General features: G+C 49.2%; 2 protein-coding genes and 1 non-coding gene across 5 annotated transcripts; all 3 read left to right on the top strand.

The window, feature by feature from the left end:
• Positions 1 to 82: 82 nt before the first annotated feature.
• LOC120997056 (putative nuclease HARBI1) lies at positions 83 to 16,887 on the top strand. Of its 2 annotated transcripts, none has more exons than XM_040426964.1 (5): positions 83 to 126; positions 7,030 to 8,131; positions 9,019 to 9,381; positions 9,458 to 9,529; positions 16,342 to 16,887. In XM_040426964.1, coding segments are annotated over exons 2-4 (1,161 nt in total). In that variant the 5' UTR covers positions 83 to 126; positions 7,030 to 7,335; the 3' UTR covers positions 9,460 to 9,529; positions 16,342 to 16,887. The 2 variants fall into 2 exon arrangements, with proteins under 2 accessions (XP_040282898.1, XP_040282897.1); XM_040426963.1 differs by having other exon boundaries at positions 9,458 to 9,539.
• On the top strand, positions 5,695 to 5,766 carry TRNAG-UCC. Its single transcript has one exon. It is a non-coding gene; the product is annotated as a tRNA-Gly (tRNA).
• A 22-nt stretch (positions 16,888 to 16,909) lies between the features above and the next one.
• LOC120997057 (keratin-associated protein 10-7-like) lies at positions 16,910 to 22,259 on the top strand. 2 transcript variants are annotated; one of them, XM_040426965.1, is made up of 3 exons: positions 18,518 to 19,025; positions 19,302 to 19,388; positions 19,489 to 22,259. In XM_040426965.1, exon 3 carries the CDS (start codon positions 20,181 to 20,183, stop codon positions 21,198 to 21,200), a length of 1,020 nt encoding a protein of 339 aa, XP_040282899.1. In that variant the 5' UTR covers positions 18,518 to 19,025; positions 19,302 to 19,388; positions 19,489 to 20,180; the 3' UTR covers positions 21,201 to 22,259. The 2 variants fall into 2 exon arrangements, with proteins under 2 accessions (XP_040282900.1, XP_040282899.1); XM_040426966.1 differs by having other exon boundaries at positions 16,910 to 19,388.
• The last annotated feature ends 3,620 nt before the right edge of the window (positions 22,260 to 25,879 follow it).

Genomic DNA, 25,879 nt, shown 5'->3' with positions numbered 1-25,879 from the left:
TCTCCGTCCAGGAGCCGGTCATGCGCAGGCCGACCTCGGCTCCCGCGCTTGCGCACTAGTTGCTCTCTGGCTGGAGGGGTGTGGCGCATGCGCATGCCGAAGAGCGGGCCGTCTTTGTTCGCTGAGGTGAGTGTGGACCGGTCGGTGGTCGCGGTGTGTTTGTGACGGGGCGCCGGCGGGAAGTGAATGTCCCGGAAGCGCCTGCTGTGGAGCGGCCAGGCCCGGCAGGGGAGCCGCGCATGTTTGTAGAGCATTATTCTTAATGTAGCATCACCTGGACAGCAGGCCCCGCCCCCTCCGAATCAAGCCCCGCCCCCGTAGACAGGTAGCCCCTGGGAGGCTGAGTTCACACACACACACGTGACTGGGGGCCACACCTATACTGAAAATAAAAGGGGGCGTGACCAGAGAGGGGCGCACAATCCCCATATATACTTATCTCATATTAACCCTGAAATGGGACGAGAGTCAGGAGGCGTTCACCGTTATTTTCCCGTTCTTCTGAAAGATCAGAAAAATACTGGGAAAAAAAAACGGATCCTGACAGTTACGTTTGCTTGGCATCTCTTTAAGCCATTCCTGTCTGAGATGCGGTTTTTTTCCCGTATTTTTCTGTTCTGTTCGAAACAGTGACGTGAACCGCCTTACCTGTTGCCTCCAAACCATTCTAGGCTTTACCCTAAAGATGACTGGGGGCGCGGTGTAAAGACGACTGGGGGCGCGGCGTATAGATGACTGGGGGCGCTGTGTAAAGACGACTGGGGGCGCTGTGTAAAGACGACTGGGGGCGCGGTGTAAAGATGACTGGGGGCGCGGTGTAAAGATGACTGGGGGCGCGGTGTAAAGATGACTGGGGGCGCGGTGTAAAGATGACTGGGGGCGCGGCATAACGATGACTGGGGGCGCGGTGTAAAGATGACTGGGGGCGCTGTGTAAAGACGACTGGGGGCGCGGCGTAAAGACGACTGGGGGCGCGGTGTAAAGATGACTGGGGGCGCGGTGTAAAGATGACTGGGGGCGCGGAGTAAAGATGACTGGGGGCGCTGTGTAAAGATGACTGGGGGCGCGGTGTAAAGATGACTGGGGGCGCGGCATAACGATGACTGGGGGCGCGGTGTAAAGATGACTGGGGTCGCGGTGTAAAGATGACTGGGGTCGCGGCGTATAGATGACTGGGGGCGCGGTGTAAAGATGACTGGGGGCGCGGTGTAAAGATGACTGGGGGCGCGGTGTAAAGATGACTGGGGGCGCTGTGTATAGATGACTGGGGGCGCTGTGTAAAGATGACTGGGGGCGCGGTGTAAAGATGACTGGGGGCGCGGCGTAAAGATGACTGGGGGCGCGGCGTAAAGATGACTGGGGGCGCTGTGTAAAGATGACTGGGGGCGCTGTGTAAAGATGACTGGGGGCGCGGTGTAAAGATGACTGGGGGCGCTGTGTAAAGATGACTGGGGGCGCGGTGTAAAGATGACTGGGGGCGCGGTGTAAAGATGACTGGGGGCGCTGTGTAAAGATGACTGGGGGCGCTGTGTAAAGATGACTGGGGGCGCGGAGTAAAGATGACTGGGGGCGCGGTGTAAAGATGACTGGGGGCGCTGTGTAAAGATGACTGGGGGCGCGGTGTAAAGATGACTGGGGGCGCGGCGTAAAGATGACTGGGGGCGCGGTGTATAGATGACTGGGGGCGCGGTGTAAAGACGACTGGGGGCGCGGTGTATAGATGACTGGGGGCGCGGCGTAAAGATGACTGGGGGCGCGGCGTAAAGATGACTGGGGGCGCTGCGTAAAGATGACTGGGGGCGCGGTGTAAAGATGACTGGGGGCGCGGTGTAAAGATGACTGGGGGCGCGGTGTAAAGATGACTGGGGGCGCGGTGTAAAGACGACTGGGGGCGCTGTGTAAAGATGACTGGGGGCGCGGTGTAAAGATGACTGGGGGCGCGGAGTAAAGATGACTGGGGGCGCGGTGTAAAGATGACTGGGGTCGCGGCGTATAGATGACTGGGGGCGCGGTGTAAAGATGACTGGGGGCGCGGTGTAAAGATGACTGGGGGCGCGGTGTAAAGATGACTGGGGGCGCGGTGTAAAGATGACTGGGGGCGCTGTGTATAGATGACTGGGGGCGCTGTGTAAAGATGACTGGGGGCGCGGTGTAAAGATGACTGGGGGCGCTGTGTATAGATGACTGGGGGCGCTGTGTATAGATGACTGGGGGCGCTGTGTAAAGATGACTGGGGGCGCGGTGTAAAGATGACTGGGGGCGCGGCGTAAAGATGACTGGGGGCGCGGCGTAAAGATGACTGGGGGCGCTGTGTAAAGATGACTGGGGGCGCTGTGTAAAGATGACTGGGGGCGCGGTGTAAAGATGACTGGGGGCGCTGTGTAAAGATGACTGGGGGCGCGGTGTAAAGATGACTGGGGGCGCGGTGTAAAGATGACTGGGGGCGCTGTGTAAAGATGACTGGGGGCGCTGTGTAAAGATGACTGGGGGCGCGGAGTAAAGATGACTGGGGGCGCGGTGTAAAGATGACTGGGGGCGCTGTGTAAAGATGACTGGGGGCGCGGTGTAAAGATGACTGGGGGCGCGGCGTAAAGATGACTGGGGGCGCGGTGTATAGATGACTGGGGGCGCGGTGTAAAGACGACTGGGGGCGCGGTGTATAGATGACTGGGGGCGCGGCGTAAAGATGACTGGGGGCGCGGCGTAAAGATGACTGGGGGCGCTGCGTAAAGATGACTGGGGGCGCGGTGTAAAGATGACTGGGGGCGCGGTGTAAAGATGACTGGGGGCGCGGTGTAAAGATGACTGGGGGCGCGGTGTAAAGACGACTGGGGGCGCTGTGTAAAGATGACTGGGGGCGCGGTGTAAAGATGACTGGGGGCGCGGAGTAAAGATGACTGGGGGCGCGGTGTAAAGATGACTGGGGGCGCGGTGTATAGATGACTGGGGGCGCGGTGTAAAGATGACTGGGGGCGCGGAGTAAAGATGACTGGGGGCGCGGTGTAAAGATGACTGGGGGCGCGGCGTAAAGATGACTGGGGGCGCGGTGTAAAGATGACTGGGGGCGCGGTGTATAGATGACTGGGGGCGCGGTGTAAAGACGACTGGGGGCGCGGTGTATAGATGACTGGGGGCGCGGCGTAAAGATGACTGGGGGCGCTGTGTAAAGATGACTGGGGGCGCGGTGTAAAGATGACTGGGGGCGCGGTGTAAAGATGACTGGGGGCGCGGTGTAAAGATGACTGGGGGCGCGGTGTAAAGATGACTGGGGGCGCGGTGTAAAGATGACTGGGGGCGCGGTGTAAAGATGACTGGGGGCGCTGCGTATAGATGACTGGGGGCGCGGCGTAACGATGACTGGGGGCGCGGTGTAAAGATGACTGGGGGCGCGGCGTAAAGATGACTGGGGGCGCTGCGTAAAGATGACTGGGGGCGCGGTGTAAAGATGACTGGGGGCGCGGTGTAAAGATGACTGGGGGCGCGGTGTAAAGATGACTGGGGGCGCGGTGTAAAGACGACTGGGGGCGCTGTGTAAAGATGACTGGGGGCGCGGTGTAAAGATGACTGGGGGCGCGGAGTAAAGATGACTGGGGGCGCGGTGTAAAGATGACTGGGGGCGCGGTGTATAGATGACTGGGGGCGCGGTGTATAGATGACTGGGGGCGCGGTGTAAAGATGACTGGGGGCGCGGAGTAAAGATGACTGGGGGCGCGGTGTAAAGATGACTGGGGGCGCGGCGTAAAGATGACTGGGGGCGCGGTGTAAAGATGACTGGGGGCGCGGTGTATAGATGACTGGGGGCGCGGTGTAAAGACGACTGGGGGCGCGGTGTATAGATGACTGGGGGCGCGGCGTAAAGATGACTGGGGGCGCGGCGTAAAGATGACTGGGGGCGCTGTGTAAAGATGACTGGGGGCGCGGTGTAAAGACGACTGGGGGCGCGGCGTAAAGACGACTGGGGGCGCGGCGTATAGATGACTGGGGGCGCGGAGTAAAGATGACTGGGGGCGCGGTGTAAAGATGACTGGGGGCGCGGTGTAAAGATGACTGGGGGCGCGGTGTAAAGATGACTGGGGGCGCGGTGTAAAGATGACTGGGGGCGCGGCATAACGATGACTGGGGGCGCTGCGTAAAGATGACTGGGGTCGCGGCGTATAGATGACTGGGGGCGCTGTGTATAGATGACTGGGGGCGCGGTGTAAAGATGACTGGGGGCGCGGCGTATAGATGACTGGGGGCGCGGTGTAAAGATGACTGGGGGCGCTGTGTAAAGATGACTGGGGGCGCGGCGTATAGATGACTAGGGGCGCGGTGTAAAGATGACTGGGGGCGCGGCGTATAGATGACTGGGGGCGCGGCGTAAAGATGACTGGGGGCGCGGCGTATAGATGACTGGGGGCGCGGCGTAAAGATGACTGGGGGCGCGGCGTAAAGATGACTGGGGGCGCGGCGTATAGATGACTGTGGGCGCGGCGTATAGATGACTGGGGGCGCTGCGTAAAGATGACTGGGGGCGCTGGGTAAAGATGACTGGGGGCGCGGCGTATAGATGACTGGGGGCGCGGCGTATAGATGACTGGGGGCGCGGCGTAAAGATGACTGGGGGCGCGGTGTAAAGATGACTGGGGGCGCGGTGTAAAGATGACTGGGGGCGCGGTGTAAAGATGACTGGGGGCGCGGTGTAAAGATGACTGGGGGCGCGGTGTAAAGATGACTGGGGGCGCGGAGTAAAGACGACTGGGGGCGCGGTGTAAAGACGACTGGGGGCGCGGCGTATAGATGACTGGGGGCGCGGAGTAAAGATGACTGGGGGCGCGGCATAACGATGACTGGGGGCGCGGAGTAAAGACGACTGGGGGTGCGGCGTAAAGATGACTGGGGGCGCTGGGTAAAGATGACTGGGGGCGCGGCGTATAGATGACTGGGGGCACGGCGTATAGATGACTGGGGGCGCTGGGTAAAGATGACTGGGGGCGCGGCGTAAAGATGACTGGGGGCGCGGAGTAAAGATGACTGGGGGCGCGGAGTAAAGATGACTGGGGGCGCGGAGTAAAGATGACTGGGGGCGCGGAGTAAAGATGACTGGGGGCGCGGAGTAAAGATGACTGGGGGCGCGGCATAACGATGACTGGGGGCGCTGTGTAAAGATGACTGGGGTCGCGGCGTATAGATGACTGGGGGCGCTGTGTATAGATGACTGGGGGCGCGGTGTAAAGATGACTGGGGGCGCGGCGTATAGATGACTGGGGGCGCGGTGTAAAGATGACTGGGGGCGCGGAGTAAAGATGACTGGGGGCGCGGAGTAAAGATGACTGGGGGCGCGGCGTAAAGATGACTAGGGGCGCTGGGTAAAGATGACTGGGGGCGCTGAGTAAAGATGACTGGGGGCGCGGAGTAAAGATGACTGGGGGGCGCGGAGTAAAGATGACTGGGGGGCGCGGAGTAAAGATGACTGGGGGCGCGGAGTAAAGATGACTGGGGGGCGCGGAGTAAAGACGAAGTAGAACTGCGTTTTGGTCATTGTTGTTGTAGTGGTGAGCATAGCTGCTTCCCAAGCAGTGGATCCAGGTGTGATTCCTTGCTAAGGCATAGCTCCTTGCCTTTGGTGGATTTCTAAGCTTTGTCCTAATCTTATTAAAACCTAGATAAACTAGAAAGACAAAAAATAGAATGTAAAGCTTACCACAAGTGTGGGCGTTGGTGGTATAGTGGTGAGCATAGCTGCCTTCCAAGCAGTTGACCCGGGTTCGATTCCCGGCCAACGCAGTCCTTTCACTGTTTCTCAACAAACCTTCCTACTCCTTAAATTTTCATTCTGGACTTAGAAAATGAAGTCTGTCAAAGTCAAAGAAATTGAAGGTTGCTGTGGGCGTTGGTGGTATAGTGGCAAGCATAGCTGCTTCAAAAGCTGTAGGCTGATACCTGTAGGCTGTTGGGGCATGCTGGGAGTTGTAGTTTTGCAACAGCTGTAGGGCCGCAGTTTGAGGATGCCTGCTCTATGGGACACCCAGGCCCCACTCAAACACCATCACCAAAGCTAGTGGGAATAGGGGGCGTTTCAGGGGTCTGAGTGTTCAGACATTTCTCATGTATACATATGATAAAGGGCATCTGTCAGCAGATTTGTCCCTATGACACCGGCTGACCTGTTACATGTGCACTTGGCAGCTGAAGACATCTGTGTAGGTCCCATGTTCATATGTGCCCCCATGGCTGAGATGAATAAAGTTATAATATATGCAAATGAGCCTCTAGGAGCAACGGGGGCTTCACCATTACACCAAGAGGCTCTGCTCTCTCTGCAACTGTCACGCCCTCTGCACTTTGATTGACAGGGCCAAGCAGTATAAATGTGATCACACTTGGTCCTATCAACCAAAGTGCAGAGGGTGCGGCAGTTGCAGAGCCTCTTGGTGTAATGGTAACGTCCCCGTTGCTCCTAGAGGCTCATTTGCATATATTAAAACTTTATTCATCTCAGCCATGCGGGCACGTATGAACATGGGCACAGGTGCTTTCAGCTGCTAAGTGCACATGTAACAGGTCAGCCGGTGTCATAGGGACAAAACTGCTGACAGATGCTCTTTGAAAGGGCATTTCTGGGTTCAGGATATTGATGGCCTATCAGGTGGGGGTCTGACAGCACCACCGCCGATCAGCTGTTCTTCAGTAGCTCCAGCGTCGGGCCTAAACAGCGCCACCCACTGTGTGGTGGCTGGACCTGGTTCCTGCTGTCGGCATGTAGTTCCACACGCAGCCTCTACAGGACATACTGCATCCTGCCTGGTAGTAAAGAGGACATGAACGACCCCTTCCATCATGTGATAGACGAGGGTGCTGAGAGTTGAACCCCCACCTGTCTCTGAGTTTAGGCCATCATTATCCTGTTGGAGTCCAGGTATATGGTTCGGACTGTTCCCGTGTGAGGACCAGTGTGTAGAATGGATCATGCGCCCTCCACAGAAGTTGTGTGTCACTTGTAGTGTGATGTAACCTTGTGACATGTTAGAAATGTGTTGTCTTCTGCAGAGCTCTGAAATTTACAGATCTTCGACAGACCATCGGTGATCTGCCGTGAAGTATAAGCTCTTTCCTACGTGACTGAAGAAATTTCCAGTGCACCGCTGCGCTTTGCTCGCAGGTACGGTAACTGAGCTTCCCAAAATGTATCAGAGTCTTCTACCTTGCATTCGACTACCTGGGGCATGGGTGGAAGTGGCGATAAACCCAAAGCCCAGTGAGGTAGTGACGCCCCAGCACTGAGGAATCTTGCACTGTGCTAGTCAAGACGTCATCTACCAACCAATCAACTGTAGACTTTATGTTGCTGCCGGCATGGAGGCGTTTGGTCCCGTCATGCTCTACTTGCTACAGGTTGAGGAAGATGAGAAGAAAGATAAAGCCAACCTGAAACATAGAAGACACCTCAGACCGTCGCCTTCCTCACAGAAGCCTCACCCAAAACCAAAACGACCTCCATCACAGAAACCTCAAGTGATCAGCATTCGGAGGCCACGCATTTTCCGGGAACGCACAGGAATGGAAGGACTGACGGACGAAGAGGTGATGGAAAGGTTCAGGCTGTCTAAACGTACCATCATCGATTTATATGAGCTGATCCGTGCGGACATTGATCCGTTGACCCAGAGGAGCCACGCCATCCCCGGCATCGTGAAACTATTGAACTGCCTGCACTTCTTTTGCTCTGGGTCCTTTCAGACCAAGGCTTCGGCCATCGGAGGGGTCTCCCAGTCCACGTTCTCCCGTTTCCTGGTGCCAGTGATCCAGGCCTTGAAGAAGCATGTCCACACGTTTATATGCTTCCCCACCGACAAGGCAGGGTGGCAGCAATTGAAAAATGGCTTTTACTCAGTGGCAGGGATCCCGCATGTCATGGGGGTCTTGGATTGCATTCACATAGCACTGTCGGCGCCCCATGAACGAGAGGAAATCTACAGAAATAAGAAGGGCTACCACTCCGTCAATGTGCAGATGATCGTCGACAGCAACTGTAGGATTCTCAGTTTGTTCTCAGCTTTTCCTGGAAGCTCCCAGAACTCTTCCATACTGCGGCAGTCTTCAGTCTACGAGGGGTTTGAGAGCGGCCGGCTCAGCGGTGGGTGGCTCATAGGTATGTCCGTAATGACTGAGGGTTATTGAATTTGTTATACTGGATTAAGGGTCCAAGGGATTATCTAAGCAGGGATCACTGATGCTCCTTCCAGGCTTAAGCAGTTCTTAGCCAGCGCATGGTAGTCCGGAGCTCACTGCTGAAGATAAAGTCATCTCTGAGGTTTCATTACACGTTCTCAGTGAAGGCATGGGATCCTCAGATCGGTGGGGGTCTGACACCCAGCACCGCTGCTGATCAGCTGTACAGGGAGACGGTGCGCACTTACCCATAGGCATACAGCAGCGGACAGGAAGAGAGAACGGCGATGGCACGTGCACACTCTGCTCGGCGTCTTCCTGTACAGCTGATCGGTGGAGGTGTCGGATATTGATGAGACCTATCCTGAGGATAGGTCATCAATATTAAAATACCAGGACAACCCCTTTTAAGTCGTAAGTAGATTTGGCCTCAGCAGGAACCATGAGGTTCCAGATCTAACATCCCACACTTTAAGATGTCTAGATATGTCGCCTGAGCTCCCTCCCTCTGCAGAGAGTGGTCTGGCAGCTCGTCCACATCCTTGTCATCCTTAGCCCCATAAACATACCAGTCGTACTTCCTCACACCGCTTCTGTCCTTCTTTCTAAACCACCAAATGTACCTAAACGAGGACTGGGGATCAGACCATGTTTGGTTTGTTTGTAGTGTGGGTCTTCATAAGGGCTGTATACACAAGACGGTAGCACTATTTGTTCCAAAGGTGAGGGACCCCCCCCCCCATGATGTCCATATGCCATAGTATAGCACAGTGTCTTGGAGCTAGGCCGTGAATGACTTGTCATGTTGTATTCTGTGCTCATCGGTGTCTCTCTCTATAATCAGAAGCTTCTCTATATTCTGTATAGGGGGGTCCGGATATGCTTGTCGACCTTGGTTGATGACCCCAGTACCAGAACCCTTGACCCCAGCAGAGCTCTCCTACAACGAGGCCCACGCTAGCACTCGAGCCATCATAGACAAAACATTCAAGATGCTGAAAAGCCACTTCAAGTGCTTGGACAAGTCAGGCGGGGGGCTGCAGTACGACCCCACTAAGGTCTCCGACATCATCGTGGCCTGCTGCATCCTTCACAACATCTCCATCCTTCACAACATGTCACCCAAAACGGAGGAGCCCTCTGAGGAGAAGCTGGGAGCTGCATATGACCCCCCAGCTGCTGGCAATGCTCACAACATCCGCTCTCAGATCATAAAGGACCACTTCTCCTGTAGGTGACGATCCCGCTATCATCAGAGCCCTGGAGCCATGACAGCGGCTCTAACCGTTTCTTTCTTCTTCTGTAGAAAAAAAGCGTCATCTTTGCCTTCATGACTGGATCTGGAAAACACATTTCTGCGTAGTTGAATATAGGACAGGTGAGGCACGGTAAGAACGAGGGCCAGGCCGCATAGTCCCTAGTGGAATTTTTATATTTTTGAAGTGAATGTTTCCGCAAAATACAGTCGTGTGCATGAGCCCTTATTCTATTGGTCAGGACCTGTATTTATTTAGTTTTTATTATATTTTAATACTTTAAAAAAATAAACAACTGAAAAAAATGTCTTTGCTTCACGATAAGGCTACTTTCACACTTGCGTTAAAGTTTTCCGGTATTGAGTTCCGTCCTAGGGGCTCGATACCGGGAAAAAAAACGTTTCAGTTTTATCCTAATGCATTCTGAATGGAGAGCGATCCGTTCAAAAATTTTTAAGCTGTGTGTTTTTTTTTGCATGACCATCTGTATTTTTTATTGGTACCATTTTGGGATGTGTGTGATTTCTGGATCACATTTTATTCCATTTTCAAAGCGAATGAAAAAACTGTGATTGAGATATTTCGATTTTTTTTTCATTGCGGCGTTCACCGTGCTGGATAAATGCTTTCATATTTTGGTAGCTCCGGTATTTTTGGACTTGGCAATACTAATGTTTTTATTTTATTTTTCTATCTGTAAAATAAGGGAGGGTTGCGAGTTCAACTTCTTTTTTCATATATTTTTTTAAACTTTTTTTATTTTTTTTTAAACTTTTTTGACTAGTCTCCAGGGGACTTGAACATGCGATCATCGGACTCACTATGAGAAGTTTACTATGGCAGGCCTGGAAGCCTTCACAAGGCTCGAGGCTACCAGAACAGGTGACAGGAAAAGCCCCCTACCTGTAAATCGCCCATCAGATGTCGTGGTAGCAATTGACCACAACATCTGAGGGGTTGATTGTCCGTGGTCAGCGTTGCCTCTGATCACAGATACTGGTGGCAGGTGTCTGTTGTGTAACAGCTATGGCGACCACTCAGCTCCTGAGCGAGCACCATCCTTAAAGGCCTTGTATCATCCTAGACTATGGGAGCATATCGCTAGGATATGCCCCCATTGTCTGATAGGTGCGGGTCTCACCTCTGGAACCAACACCTATCTCGTAAACGGAGCCTTGAAAGTCACGGAGGGTGCACCGCGCATGCACGGCTGCCCTCTATTCATTTCTATGGGGCCAACGGAAATAGCCGGGCCGGTGGCACGCATGCTTGGCGCGCCCTGCATGACTTTCAAGGCTCCGTTCCGAGATAGTTGCGGGTCGCACCTCTGAGACCTGCACCTATCGGACAATGGCGGCATATCCTAGCGATATGCCTCCATCGTCTCAGATGATACAACCCCTTTTAAGACTGTGGAAGTCAGGAAGGAGATAAAAGAAGGTACTATGCACTAGAGCAGATGTGTTGTGTAGAGATCAGTGGAAGTCTCATAGTCTGAGCTGCCACCAATATAAAATGTCATATCTCAGTGAAGTTTCCTATAAGTGTTGGTTGGCTTTAACCCCTTCCCAGTCCCCAGCGTACATGTATGATGGAGTAGTGCAGGGGTTACTACATAGACCGGCAGTGCAGGGGTTACTACATACACCTCTCACAAAAAGTTAGGGATATTTGGCTTGTAGGTGAAATTTCAGGATGAACCTAAAATGCCCTCTAACCTTTACAGTTGAACTTAATGTGACCCTCTCTAAACCTCTGAATGCACATGTCCAAGTGTTTCAGTACTTTTTGCACAACTTGCTGTTCTCTAACAAGGAGCTTAACGGCAAAATTCACAACAGGTGTTTGATCTATGAATCACCCAATAAATTTCCTGGTTCATTTAGATTTGGTATTTAAACAGTCCTCCTCATCATGCTGTTCGCATTTTGACATCATGAGACCAAGGCGACCCCTAACAATTGATCAACAGTACCTTGCCATTGCGAGGCTTGAAAGCAGGCTGTTCTCAGACGGAAGTGGCCACTGAGCTTAGAGTGTCACAGAGTGTCATCAGCTGTCAGTCAAAAGGATTGTGGGCGTGATTATTAGAATAAGGGCGGCAGTATAATTACATGGGCGTCGGAGAAGCAGTGCTCGGAAGGCATAAGCCCGCCTCCGAGTGCTCCTTTTGCTTATTAGCATATATTAAGTTGATTTTCCTGCCAAACTGGACCTATTGGTAATAGAAGAAAAAGAAAGGTATGCTTTTTGTCAGCGTTATCAACCCTACCTGGCTATATGCCAAGTAGTGTATGCTTGCATCAGGTGACAGAGTCTCTTTAACACCCTCAGGACCCTGCCATTTTTTACCTTAAGGACCAGGCCGTTTTTTGGAAACTTGACATGTGTCACTTTATGTGGTGATAACTTCGGAATGCTTTTACTTATCCAGGCCATTCTGAGATTGTTTTCTTGCGACACATTGTACTTCATGACAGTGGTAAATGTTAGTCGATATGATTCACCTTTATTTATAAAAAAAAATCCAAAATTTACCGAAAATTTGCAATTTTTAAGATTTTAATTTCTCTGCTTTTAAGACAGATAGTGATACATCATAAGTGAGTTATTCCCTTACAGTCCCCATATGTCCACTTTCATGGTTGCATCATTTTGTAAATGTAATTTTAATTTTTAGGATCTTAGAAGGCTTAGAATTTTAGAAGCAAATTTGTAAATTTTTTAGAAAATTTACAAATCCCACTTTTTTAAGGACCACAATTCTAAATTCACTTTGTGGGGCTTACATAGTGAAATACACCCATAAATGACCCCATTGTAGAAACTACACCCCTCAAGTTATTCAAAACCAGCTTTTTTTTTAACCCTTTAGGTGTTCCACAAGAATTAAAGTAAAAGGAGATGACATTTTTCAATTTCATTTTTTTGGGCAGATTCTCTATTTTAATTCATTTTTTCCTGTAACACATCAAGGGTTAACAGTCAAATAAAACTCAATATTTATTAGCCCGATTCTGCAGTTTAGAGAAACACCCCACATGTGGTCGTAAACTGCTGTACGGGAACACTGCTGAGCGCACACAATTTTATGTCTCCATTTTCAGAAAGCCAAATCTTTTTTTTATTTTTGGGGCGATTGTCTTAGGGTCTCATTTTTTGCGGGATGAGATGGCGGTACTATTTTGGGGTACATACTACTTTTTGATCGTTTGGTATTACACTTTTTGTAATGTATGGTGACAAAATAATTTTTTGGCACGGTTTTAATTTTTTTTAGTTAGCTCATGTAATATTTTTATAGAGCAGGTTTTTACGGATGCAGCGGTACCTACCGTAATATGTTTTTTTTTTTATATATATTTTGGTTTTTAAACAATAAAAGCGTTTTTGAAACCAAAAAAATGATGTTTTTATGTCTCCATTTTCTGAAAGCCATATCTTTTTTATTTTTTGGCCGATTGTCTTATGTAGGGTCTCATTTTTTTGTGGGATGAGATGACAGTTTGATTGGTATTATTTTTGGGTACATATGACTTTTTGTGATAAAGGGTGACAAAAAATAGCTTTTTTTAGCACAGTTTTTACTTAATTTTTTTTTACAGTGTTGACCGGAGGGGGTGTATCATGGGATATTTTTATAGAGCAGGTTGTTACGGACGCGGCAATACCTAATATGTCTGTTTTTTATTTATTTCTTTTCTATTTTCTTACAATTTTATGTCTCTTTTTATGAGGAAGGGGCTTCCTTTTATTGAAACGTTCATTATTATTTTTTTATTGTTAAAAACACTTTTATTTCACTTTTATTATATTTTTTTTTGTCTCACTCTGGGACTTCAACATTTCAGGGTCTGATCCCTGTTTCAATACAGCACAATACATCTGTATTGTGCTGTATTGAACTGTCAGTGGCTTACACTGTAAGACGCTGACAGTTGCCTAGGACATTGTTTCCCATACAGTGTGCCTCCAGCTGTTGCAAAACTATAACTCCCAGCATGCCCGGACAGCCTTTGGCTGTGCGGGCATGCTGGGAGTTGTAGTTTTGCAACAGCTGGAGGCACACTAGTTGGGAAACACTGGCCTAGGAGACATAGCCCTGAGGCTGGATCTCCTGGGTTTCCGTAGCTGGCAGTCCCGATGCCCGTGCAAGGCATGTGGGCTGCAATAGCAACCATCAGGTCCCTGTCACCGCAGCACGGGGACCTGATGGGGATGTACAAGCTGCCGCAAACCCCCCCGTATGCCGCAGTCAGCATGACCGTCGCATACGGGGGCTTAATCCGCCGGCATCTGTGTTGTCACTGATACTGGCAGATACAGCAGGGGCCCGGCTGTCGGTATAAAGATACAGCCGGGCCCCTGCTGCTGATCGCGGCAGCGCGTGTGGGGCAGCCGGTTAAACCTAGGACTAGAATGCTCGTCCTAAGGCGTTACGTTCCGTCCCTGTTTTCCTAGTTAGTTGAGCGTCACATAACCTGTGAAGTTCTGTGCATAAGCCTGGGCTGCAGGAGGAGCAGGTCTGCCTCTGTGCAGAACGTCACTGTGAAGGCTGTGCTGGTTGGAGTAACAAGCCACGCCCCCTGCACTGCCCGATCTGCTGGCCACGCCCCCTGCACTGCCCGAACTGCTGGCCACGCCCCCTGCACTGCCCGATCTGCTGGCCACGCCCCTGTACTGTCTGATCTGCTGGCCCAGCTGTCTGCCCTGTGTCTCTCCCCTCCCACTGAATTCTTCAGCAAAGTTTAACCCCTTCTACCACAAGCAGCACAGACTCAGGGTTGGAGGCTCTGCCTCAGGTACTAAGCAGCTGCAGGGGTTCCTCTTCTGCAGGTAGTGAAGAGACAAATGCTGTGCACAGGATCTTACCTCCCTCCTCACCCTGCAGACACAGAGCTGACAGACAGGAAGTGTCTGCAGAGCATTGCACAAGAACAGGTAGAGGAAAGATCGTGTGTGTATCAGCAACGTCATTGTACTGTACAGCTGGGACTTGTAGTCCCACACATACACCATCAGTATCCCAGCATTCAGACAGGGCAGCAATCGGAGGAGACAGGCAGTGTTGGAGGTTTGAAAACCTCAGAGATTGAATAACAGTGATCAAAAAGTCGTACGTACTACAAAAATGGTACCAACAAAAAGTACATTTCGTCCCGCCAAAAAACAGAATTTTTTATTTTTATTTTTTCTTTAAGTTTTTATTTTTTTAAAAGCATTAAAACAAAACAAACCTTTACAAGTTTGGTATCGCTGTATTCGTATCGAGCCGCAGAATAAGGACGTCACGTCACATTTAGTGCACCGTGAACGCCGTAATATCGAAACCCAAAAAGAATTAGAATAGAGTTTTTTTTTTTATTTGACCACACAAAGATTTTTTTTTTTTTTATCGTTTTCCAATACAAGACATGGTAAATTAAATGGTGCCATTAAAAAATACAACTTATCCCGCAAAAAAATAAGCCCTCGTATGGCTATGTGAACGGAAAATGAATAAAGTTACGGCTATTGGAACGCGGGGAGTAAACAACGAAAATGGGCCCCGTACTTAAAGGGGTATTCCCATCACAGACGATGGGGGCATATCGCTAGGATGTGCCCCCATTGTCTGATAGGTGCGGGTCCCAGAGGAGAGTGGTGGCTGGAGGACTCCAGGTTTCCCGGGATTCGGCCACCGCCAAGCAATCTCCCCATCTATTCGTAAGACTCTGTGTTATACAGGGCTGTGGAGTCGGAGTCAAGGAGTCGGAGGCAATTTTGGGTACCTGGAGTCGGCAAAAAATGAACCCACTCCGACTCCTACTAGATTTAAATTGGAATAAAAAAAAAAAAAGCAAGTTTAAATGTCCTAATTCACAAAAAGTTATAATTAATTACCGTATTTTTCGCCCTATAAGACGCACCTAGGTTTTTGAGGAGGAAAATAAGAAAAAAAATATTTTTTAACCAAAAGGTGTGCTTTTGGTGGGTTTTGAACTATTAGTGGTCTGCGGATGACACTATTATGGGGGATCTGTGGATGACGCACTGTTATGGAGGGGATCTGTGGGTGGCACTGTTATGGGGGGTTATTTTGGGGGCATCTGTGGATGGAACATATATAGCATCTTATCTTATGTGTCATGCACAAATCCCCCCCATAACAGTGTCCCTGTGTAGTGATTGGGGGCCGGCATCTGTTTCTGTAATGGCAGCGGGGCCCGGTGCCCGCTTCATACATTCAGTGGGCGGAGCAGGCGCCTGACGTAGTGAGCTACGCTACGAGCGCCCGCCCGGCCTCCTGACTGCCAAGATGTTAGTAGTAAGTAGTACAGCGCTAGATTTAAGATGATTGGAATACTTTAACAATACCCACAAGTTAGATATGATTACTGTATACTACAGTGAGCGGGGCCCGGTGTAGTAGTAGAATACAGTGACTGCACCGGGCCCCGCTGCCATTACAGAAACAGATGCCGGCCCCCAGCCCCTCCTCCCTCTCAGCCTATTCACCGGACGGTCGCCCCAAAAGATGCACTTCTATTTTTCCCCCACTTTTGCTAAAAATACGGTACTTCTCTACTGTAAGAATAAAGGCCAATGCACGCAGTGCGTCACGTTACGGCAAAACAAACACGTTAAGTGAACATGTATGTTGCCTTTCTTTTCTTCAAGGAATGTATAAAATACATTTGCATATTAAATACAGAGGAGTCGGGGAGTCAGAGTCGGGGAGTCAGAGTCGGAGTCTGAGTCTGAGTCGGAGCATTTATCTCCCGCCTCCACAGCCCTGGTGTTATACCATTCTCCTGTTATTCCCACTAGAAGTTATGAAGGCGTAGCTAGCCGTCTGTGGTACAGGTCGATCTGGGTGTTATCAGTCGGGGGGGTGTCCCTGACACTACCCGGTCACTGCTGTACTGAGATGTCATGGCTTCTTGTTTTGCAGATCCCTTTATGGATGTCATTGAGCTCCGTGTGCAGTTTACTTCATGTCATACACCATCTTGTCCAGATATGGTGCTTCATCCCGCTATCAATGACCACCACGGAATAGTAATTGTAATGGACTGATCCAGTCACCTCCCTACACAGTCATGGAAATGGACTGATCCAGTCACCGCCCTATACAGTGATAGAAATGGACTGATCCAGTCACCTCCCTATACAGTGATGGAAATGGACTGACCTAGTCACCTCCCTATACAGTGATAGAAATGGACTGATCCAGTCACCTCCCTACACATTGATGAAAATGGACTAATCCAGTCACCGCCCTATACAGTGATGGAAATGGACTGATCCAGTCACCGCCCTATACAGTGATGGAAATGGACTGACCTAATCACCTCCCTATACAGTGATGGAAATGGACTGATCCAGTCACCTCCCTACGCAATGATGGAAATGGACTGACCTAGTCACCTCCCTATACAGTGATAGAAATGGACTGATCCAGTCACCTCCCTACACAGTGATGAAAATGGACTGATCCAGACACCGCCCCAATACAGTGATGGAAATGGACTGATCCAGTCACCGCCCTATACAGTGATGGAAATGGACTGATCCAGTCACCTCCCTACACAGTGATGAAAATGGACTGATCCAGTCACCGCCCTATACAGTGATGGAAATGGACTGACCTAGTCACCTCCCTATTCAGTGATAGAAATGGACTGATCCAGTCACCTCCCTACACAGTGATGAAAATGGACTGATCCAGTCACCGCCCTATACAGTGATGGAAATGGACTGATCCAGTCACCTCCCTATACAGTGATGGAAATGGACTGATCCAGTCACCTCCCTACGCAATGATGAAAATGGACTGATCCAGTCACCTCATTATACAGTGATGGAAATGAACTGATCCAGTAACTTCCCTGTATAGTAATGTAAATGGACTGATCCAGTAACTTCCCTATATAGTAATTGAAATGGACTGATCAATTCACCCCTATATAGTAATAGGAATGGACTGACCCAGCCACCTCCCTAAATAGTAATGGACTGATCCATACACCCCCTATATAGTAATAGGAATGGGTTGAACCAGTCACCTCCCTTTATATTAATAGGAATGGATAAAGCTGATCTGGATTTTTCCACTGATGCCTTCAGATGGGGGGGGGGGGGGGTGTCCATTTGTGCCTAGAACTGGATCACTCCAGTAAAGTATTTGTCAGTGGAATGTTCCAATATGTAGTTTGGGGTCATGGACCTTTCCAATAATCAGCTCTTAGGCTGCAGACTGTACTAGTGATCTGCATTCTGGTGTTACGGTAGGCCCCATCTAGGCCATGGACTGAATGATCCCAGTCCCGTCCTGCAGCTGTGGACGTGCACTGGGGGCAGGGTTGGGGACTCTAGAAATATTGGTCGGGGGGAGAAGCTGCTGGCAAAACAGAACCATAATCAGAAAACCCAACAGTGAACCCAACCGAGGCCTGATGTGTGAAGAACGGAGGAGGAATGTTCTGACCAATGTCTCCTGAGGTGGAGACATCTGGAGAAGGATACTAGATGTGCTCCCAGCCACAGTCCGCTCTGCCTACAGCCCGCAATGGACAGACAAGTGTTCCTCATAGTCACATCCAGAGCTGCATTCACAATTCTACTTTTATATACTCGAAGACCTCAGGTTGGATTTATCTGGGCTTGATCCAACAGCAGGATTGTGAATGCAGCTCTGGAATGTGACTGGAGTATGATGTGATATAGCAGAATTGTGAATACGGCTCTGGAATGTGATTGTGGCGGAGCACACATGGAGGCACCGTGGTTCCTCGCCCTTTGGGTCACTCTCTTAGGGTGCAGCCTGTAACTATCATGAATGGTTATGATCAGGTGGAGGTCGTCGGTGTAGAGATCATCAGCCCACCTGTCAGGTTCCTCAGTGAGGTAGAAAGATTTATCCAAAAACCTCAAGACGTGTTAGTCTGTCTGGACAAGGAGACAAACATGTATGCAGCTACTGTCGGAGACCACAGGGGGCAGTATTAGAAGAGAGCAGTCACTATAGGAGACCACAGGGGGCAGTATCAGAAGAGAGCAGTCACTCTAGGAGACCACAGGGGGCAGTATTAGAAGATAACAGTTACTATAGGAGGCCACAGGGGGTATTATTAGAAGATAACAGTTACTATAGGAGGCCACAGGGGGCAGTATTAGAAGATAGCAGTTACTATAGGAGGCCACAGGGGGCAGTATTAGAAGATAACAGTTACTATAGGAGGCCACAGGGGGCAGTATTAGAAGATAACAGTTACTATAGGAGACCACAGGGGGCAGTATTAGAAGATAACAGTTACTATAGGAGGCCACAGGGGGCAGTATTAGAAGATAGCAGTTACTATAGGAGACCGTGGAGGGGGGAGTTAGTATTAGAAGAGAGCAGTCACTATAGGAGACCACAGGGGGCAGTATTAGAAGATAGCAGTTACTATAGGAGACCACAGGGGGCAGTATTAGAAGATAGCAGTTACTATAGGAGGCCACAGGGGGCAGTATTAGAAGAGAGCAGTGACTATAGGAGACCGTGGAGGGGGGAGTTAGTATTAAAAGGGGTTGCAGTTACTATAGGAGACCACAGGGGGCAGTATTAGAAGAGAGCAGTCACTATAGGAGACCGTGGAGGGGGTAGTTAGTATTAGAAGGGGTTGCAGTCACTATAGGAGACCACAGGGGGCAGTATTAGAAGAGAGCAGTGACTATAGGAGACGGTGGAGGGGGAAGTTAGTATTAGAAGGGGTTGCAGTTACTATTGGAGACCACAGGGGGCAGTATTAGAAGAGAGCAGTTACTATAGGAGACCACAGGGGGCCGTATTAGAAGAGAGCAGTGACTAAGTATAGAAGACCATGGGGGGCAGTATTAGAAGAGAGCAGATACTATAGGAGACCACAGGGGGCAGTATTAGAAGAGAGCAGTTACTATAGGAGGCCACAGGGGGCCGTATTAGAAGAGAGCAGTTACTATAGGAGACCATGGAGGGTGGAGTTAGTATTAGAAGGTGTTGCAGTTACTATAGGAGACCACAGGGGGCATTATTAGAAGAGAGCAGTGACTAAGTATAAAAGACCATGGGGGGCAGTATTAGAAGAGAGCAGTTACTATAGAAGACCACAGGGGGCAGTATTAGAAGAGAGCAGTCACTATAGGAGACCACAGGGGGCAGTATTAGAAGAGAGCAGTTACTATAGAAGGCCATGGGGGGCAGTATTAGAAGAGAGCAGTTACTATAGAAGACCATGGGGGTCAGTATTAGAAGAGAGCAGTGACTATAGGAGACCACAGGGGGCAGCATTAGAAGAGAGCAGTTACTATAGAAGACCATGGGGGGCAGTATTAGAAAAGAGCAGTTACTATAGGAGATCACGGGGGCAAGATAATAAGAGAGCAGTTACTATAGGAGACCCCGGGGGAAGGGGTAGTATTACAAGAGAGCATTTACCACAGAAGGCAGTATTTAGGGGGTTCGCAGTTCCTAGTGGAGACGACAGGAGGCAGTATTAGAAGAGTAATTACTATAGGAAACTACAGGGGCAGTATAAGAGTGGTCACAGTTACTAGTGGATAGAGGTCAGTATGAGAAGAGAGCAGTTACTGCTGGAGACCACAGGAGGCAGTATTGTCAGGTGTCACAGTAAGGAGTTGCATACTAATAGGGAACACAAAAGTTGTTATTGTAAGGAGCTGCAGTTAGTAGTGTAGACTACATGGAAGCAGTATTGTATTACTAGTGAGGACCATAGGAAGCAGTATTGTATTACTAGTGAGGACCATATGAGGCAGTATTGTATTACTAGTGAGGACCATAGGAAGCAGTATTGTATTACTAGTGAGGACCATAGGAAGCAGTATTGTATTACTAGTGAGGACCATATGAGGCAGTGTTGTATTACTAGTGATGACCATAGGAGGCAGTGTTGTATTACTAGTGAGGACCATAGGAGGCAGTGTTGTATTACTAGTGAGGACCATCGTAGGCAGTGTTGTATTACTAGTGAGGACCATCGGAGGCAGTGTTGTATTACTAGTGAGGACCATCGGAGGCAGTGTTGTATTACTAGTGAGGACCATCGGAGGCAGTGTTGTATTACTAGTGAGGACCATCGGAGGCAGTGTTGTATTACTAGTGAGGACCATCGGAGGCAGTGTTGTATTACTAGTGAGGACCATATAAGGCAGTATTGTATTACTAGTGAGGACCATCAGAGGCAGTGTTGTATTACTAGTGAGGACCATAGGAGGCAGTGTTGTATTACTAGTGAGGACCATAGGAGGCAGTGTTGTATTACTAGTGAGGACCATAGGAGGCAGTGTTGTATTACTAGTGAGGACCATAGGAGGCAGTGTTGTATTACTATTGATGACCATAGGAGGCAGTGTTGTATTACTATTTATGACCATCGGAGGCAGTGTTGTATTACTAGTGAGGACCATCGGAGGCAGTGTTGTATTACTAGTGAGGACCATCGGAGGCAGTGTTGTATTACTAGTAAGGACCATAGGAAGCAGTATTGTATTACTAGTAAGGACCATAGGAAGCAGTATTGTATTACTAGTGAGGACCATAGGAGGCAGTGTTGTATTACTAGTGAGGACCATAGGAGGCAGTGTTGTATTACTAGTGAGGACCATCGGAGGCAGTGTTGTATTACTAGTGAGGACCATCGGAGACAGTGTTGTATTACTAGTGAGGACCATCGGAGGCAGTGTTGTATTACTAGTGAGGACCATCGGAGGCAGTGTTGTATTACTAGTGAGGACCATCGAGCATCGGAGGCAGTGTTGTATTACTAGTGAGGACCATAGGAGGCAGTGTTGTATTACTAGTGAGGACCATCGGAGGCAGTGTTGTATTACTAGTGAGGACCATCGGAGGCAGTGTTGTATTACTAGTGAGGACCATCGGAGACAGTGTTGTATTACTAGTGAGGACCATCGGAGGCAGTGTTGTATTACTAGTGAGGACCATCGGAGGCAGTGTTGTATTACTAGTGAGGACCATCGGAGGCAGTGTTGTATTACTAGTGAGGACCATCGGAGGCAGTGTTGTATTACTAGTGAGGACCATCGGAGGCAGTGTTGTATTACTAGTGAGGACCATCGGAGACAGTGTTGTATTACTAGTGAGGACCATCGGAGGCAGTGTTGTATTACTAGTGAGGACCATCGGAGGCAGTGTTGTATTACTAGTGAGGACCATCGGAGGCAGTGTTGTATTACTAGTGAGGACCATCGGAGGCAGTGTTGTATTACTAGTGAGGACCATCGGAGACAGTGTTGTATTACTAGTGAGGACCATAGGAGGCAGTTTTGTATTACTAGTGAGGACCATCGGAGGCAGTGTTTTGCGGGGTGAGAGTCACTAGAGAGGACTCCATTGGGCAGTATTATAGTGGGTCACAGTTTCTAATGGGGACTATGTCACAGAAGAAGTGTGTTGGACCTCAGTAGTTAGTGACCATAGATGACGGCTTTAGATCGGGTCTCAGTTACTAGTGAAGCCCATGAGGGTCAGAATTGAATGTAGTTACTAGTGGAGACCACAAGGGGCACTGTTGGATTGTAGCAGTTATTGGTGCGGACCTGGATTCAGTAATTGGTAGATCACGGTTCCTGTGGATGAGGCCACATCACTTGTAAGACCAAAGATTGCCGTGCAGCCGTTGAACCCATTGCAACTTCGGACTGTTACCCCATTCAGTTCAATGGCTGCATTGGTTTGTAGCATTTAATGGTGGGGGTGACGGGGACAGTTTTGGATTGTATTAAGTTACCAGCACAAGTCACAGGGGTCGGTATTGTATATACTAGTCTTTTATAAGCCACGTGTTCAGCAGTGAATGGGTTAATGAATTGACAAACAACGACCTGTAATATATTTGGTAATAAAAGCTTTACTACAATCCAGTTCTTGTAATCAGGACAGTGTGATGGGGGCGTCACCAGGGCTGTGTGTGGCGCTGCATGATGAGGGTGTCACCAAAACTGTGTGCGATGATGCGTAGCTTGGGCAGTGTATAGGTGTGGTTTTGGGGTCACTGGGATTATTTGTGGGTGTGATTGGTGGGGGGTTGTTGAGGTGTTATCAGACCTGTGTGGGCGTCATCAGTTTGTCATTGTTACACTGGCAGGCCATGCCTACTGCTGCGCCTCTCCTGGCGGGTGCATTGTTCACCCGCTTCTGCTTTCCAAAGGTTCTGTAACCAGTGTCTGTCTCCACCCTGTAGGTTCAGCTGCTGGAGTAGTGCTTCCTTTTAGTCCTCCTTTCAGCCTGTACACATACCCTTTGTCTCCTAATAAAGGGCCAGTGCAAGCATCCTAATCTCCAGCCAATGGCTGGTCACCTCAGGGTACCTTCTCTTATAGGAGGTTGCCTGAGCAATAGGTTCTAGTACGCCTTTGGCTTTTTGGGCTGTTCCGTCTACTGACTTCTGCCTGTCTTTTTAAATTTGACTCTTCACTGCCTGACCTGACCCCTGCCTGATCTCTTTTTTGACCCTGAGCTTGCTCTAACCTTGACCTGTCTCTGACTATGATTTTTCCTGATCCCTTAGTGCTCTGCACTGGTGTCTCTTGACCCCCATGGGTCAGCAGTCACCTGAAGAAAGACTACTCTAAGAGGTAGTGGCTTGGTGGTTCCCCAGTGGAGTCCAGAGCCCTGTATGAGGGTGAAAGGGTAAGGAAATAGTCCTAGGCCAAATCTGTTCAAGTGACAAGTGGAAGATCTGGTCAGCACTCGGGATAGCGATGCACATGAAAGGGATGTGTTCCGGTCTTCTCAGAAAACAAGAAATCCCTGCAGTCGCTCCTTCAATATGCTTTTATATTCACCACATCAATTGTTACATTAGCATTAGGACGCGTTTCGGACCTGAGCTTTTTTGCAAGTAATATAGTTGCACAAGTAACAAAGCGGATCCACATCCACCGTGTAACAGTCAGAACTGGGTCTGAGTGTGATTTGGGTGTCACAAACACAATGTACGACTGCGATTGGGGTGTCCACAGGCCTCTGTGGATGTCACCGGGACTGTGCATTTATTACACTTAGCCAGGTCTCAGGTTAAAAGTCTCAGTCCAAAGAGATGGAAGCCATTACTCAATCTACCTGGTGGTTGATCTGGCCCTGTTTTTGTTGAATATTCACCAGGTCAGTCGAGGACATTATATCTGGAGAGGGGACAAAGGTATGGCGTATGGTATATTTTGTACGGTGTCCTCTTCGATTCGGCTACACAGCAAATCAAATTTTTCCAGAAATTTGGATCGAAGTCTACTTTGTGAACTTCGATTCGCTCAACACTAGCAATAAAGTGTAAAATATTTTTCGATAGATCTTAAGGTAGGCTCACATATGCGCTAGTGAACTCCTGTAGTCTGTTCTGGCAGAGGAACAGACTACCTGGAGTTCGGAGTTACCGGATCAAAATCATTTATGCCAGAAAGTCTCTGCATTCCATTACAGTCTATGGGGATCCGGCGGTGTCTGACAAACTACGGGAGTTTACGTCGGCAATTTAAATGTAGCCTTATGTTTTTACCCAATTCTTGTCTCGACAGAGGATAGGTCACTTTTACACACCAGCGCTCGGCAGTCCTGCTCTGTAAAGGGCCCTTTCCACGGGCCAAGAATCGCGCAGACTATCGCTAACGAGCATTCACAGTAAAGTTAGTTAGTGATGATCGGGCAGTGCACCGCCCAAACGGTCATTCATCGGGTAATCCGAACGTTTGTGCGCACGCAAAACCGAGTCCTTATGGGGAAGAGCGATGGCATTAGCGATTGCTTCTCCTCATATTCTGGAGGAGATAGCTTCATGTAAATGCACCGGTCTCCTCCGCTAGAGATCAGCAGATAGTCCTTCCCGACAATCTGCTGCAGTATTGTCCCGTGTAAAGGGACCTTTAGTTTTCACAGTCAACCACTTTGTAGATGAACTGCTGTAGCTCCTTTTCACCATAAAATCACTTACAGGTGACCAAAGTGAATCTTAACCGATCAGAAGTTCCATGAATTGACACAGGTAGCATCCTATGACGGGGCCATGTGTACAATGACTGAGCTCTTTAGGACAACCCATATTACTACCAGTCTTAGTCTATGGAGATTACATGGCTGTGTGCTGGATTTGATGCCCCTTTTCCCCATGATTGTCATGAAACGTCTGACTTCAATCATTAAGAAGGCATTCTTTTTGCCATGTAATGTAAGGCTATCCATGGGTGTACGCAGAGGAGGGAGCACAAATTAAAATGAGGCCCTTGTGCTGGACTATCCCACAACCATTCCTTTGCCTGTCTCCTTCCACCTTTTGTTTCCTTCCCACCGTTGTTCGCTCACATTCGATGCTTGAGGCCTCCATGAGTCAGAATATGAACGATAGAAAATACGCTAAGTTTTTACTGTTCATGTTTATTACATTAAGGCGGAGACAAGTCACACAAGCTATTACGGTGGTGGTGGTGACAAAGACTCGGAAGATGGTGATGTCCTATGTGCTAGTCCAGCAGCGGTGAGCAGCACATCCCATTGGTGCAGAAGCCCCTCTGCCATAGCTGTGGAGAGCACGCTCCCTGGCAAATCCCTCCTGTTCTCCAACAATGTGTGTCAAGATCATCCACGTCTACTAGAAGGAAAACAAGGAGTTAGTGGGAAGTACTGATCACCAGGAGAGGGTTCTAGAAGATGACTTATAGATCATCTCATCTCTAGGTAGACTGGAACCACTGGGACCTCTTAGCTGATTTAGGGTGAACGGGCTTATTACCATGTGCATGTTATGGGGCTTCCACCTAGGTTGCCTCTGGGACTGAACAATGACAAGTCATGGGGTTGTATGTGGTCTCACATACCAGTGTGTGGTGGTGTTTCCTCTGCCGGTGTAATATGCCACCCTGGTGCTGTGTCTTCTGAAAGGAGGTGCAGTGAGGGAAGAACGAGGAACATTTTTATTCTTTAACTTTATATTTATTGAAAAAAAACTCTTGTGTTCTCAGTTTAGATACCCAAATCTTTGTCCCATAAGGTAGAATAAATGAATGAAACTACAACTTTCCCATTGGATAAAGCAGCTCTATCCTTTGGTTGTTGGCTCCACAAAGCTCACCTGATCCCTAGGTATTGGACTGCAGGAGTTACATGGTGCCTACACATTTCCAGGGAAAATATTACATGGCACGAGTAAAATTTAGCAAGTGAGGACCACCCTATAATGTTCTACAATTATGCTATGAATGCTGAATTTGGAAACACTACTGCATGCACTAAATGGGCTCCGAGAAGTGTCAGCCAGAGGCCACCAAAAGCAAACCCAAACTCCCTGAATCCTTAGACACACAGGGCTCCTTCTGTTTCTATAGAATGGAATGGAATTTTGTGCTTTCTCCGAGCTCTGCTGAAGGGCAGGGTCATGGTCAATGTTTTTCTTTTTTTTTTCTCAGCCCCCTAGTGGCTAGTCTGGAAATTGCACTCC

The sequence above is a fragment of the Bufo bufo genome, chromosome 4 (assembly GCF_905171765.1).
Source record: "Bufo bufo chromosome 4, aBufBuf1.1, whole genome shotgun sequence".
Classification (NCBI taxonomy): domain Eukaryota; kingdom Metazoa; phylum Chordata; class Amphibia; order Anura; family Bufonidae; genus Bufo; species Bufo bufo.
Note: the sequence above shows the minus strand (reverse complement) of the source record. Positions and strands in the feature narration are given on the sequence as shown.

Coding starts and splice junctions, on each gene's coding strand:
- LOC120997057 (XM_040426965.1), top strand. CDS start 20,181: ATGAGGCAGTATTGTATTACTAGTGAGGACCATAGGAAGCAGTATTGT.
- LOC120997056 (XM_040426964.1), top strand. CDS start 7,336: ATGGAGGCGTTTGGTCCCGTCATGCTCTACTTGCTACAGGTTGAGGAA. Junction 8,132..9,018: donor CAGCGGTGGGTGGCTCATAG/GTATGTCCGTAA, acceptor TATTCTGTATAG/GGGGGTCCGGATATGCTTGT.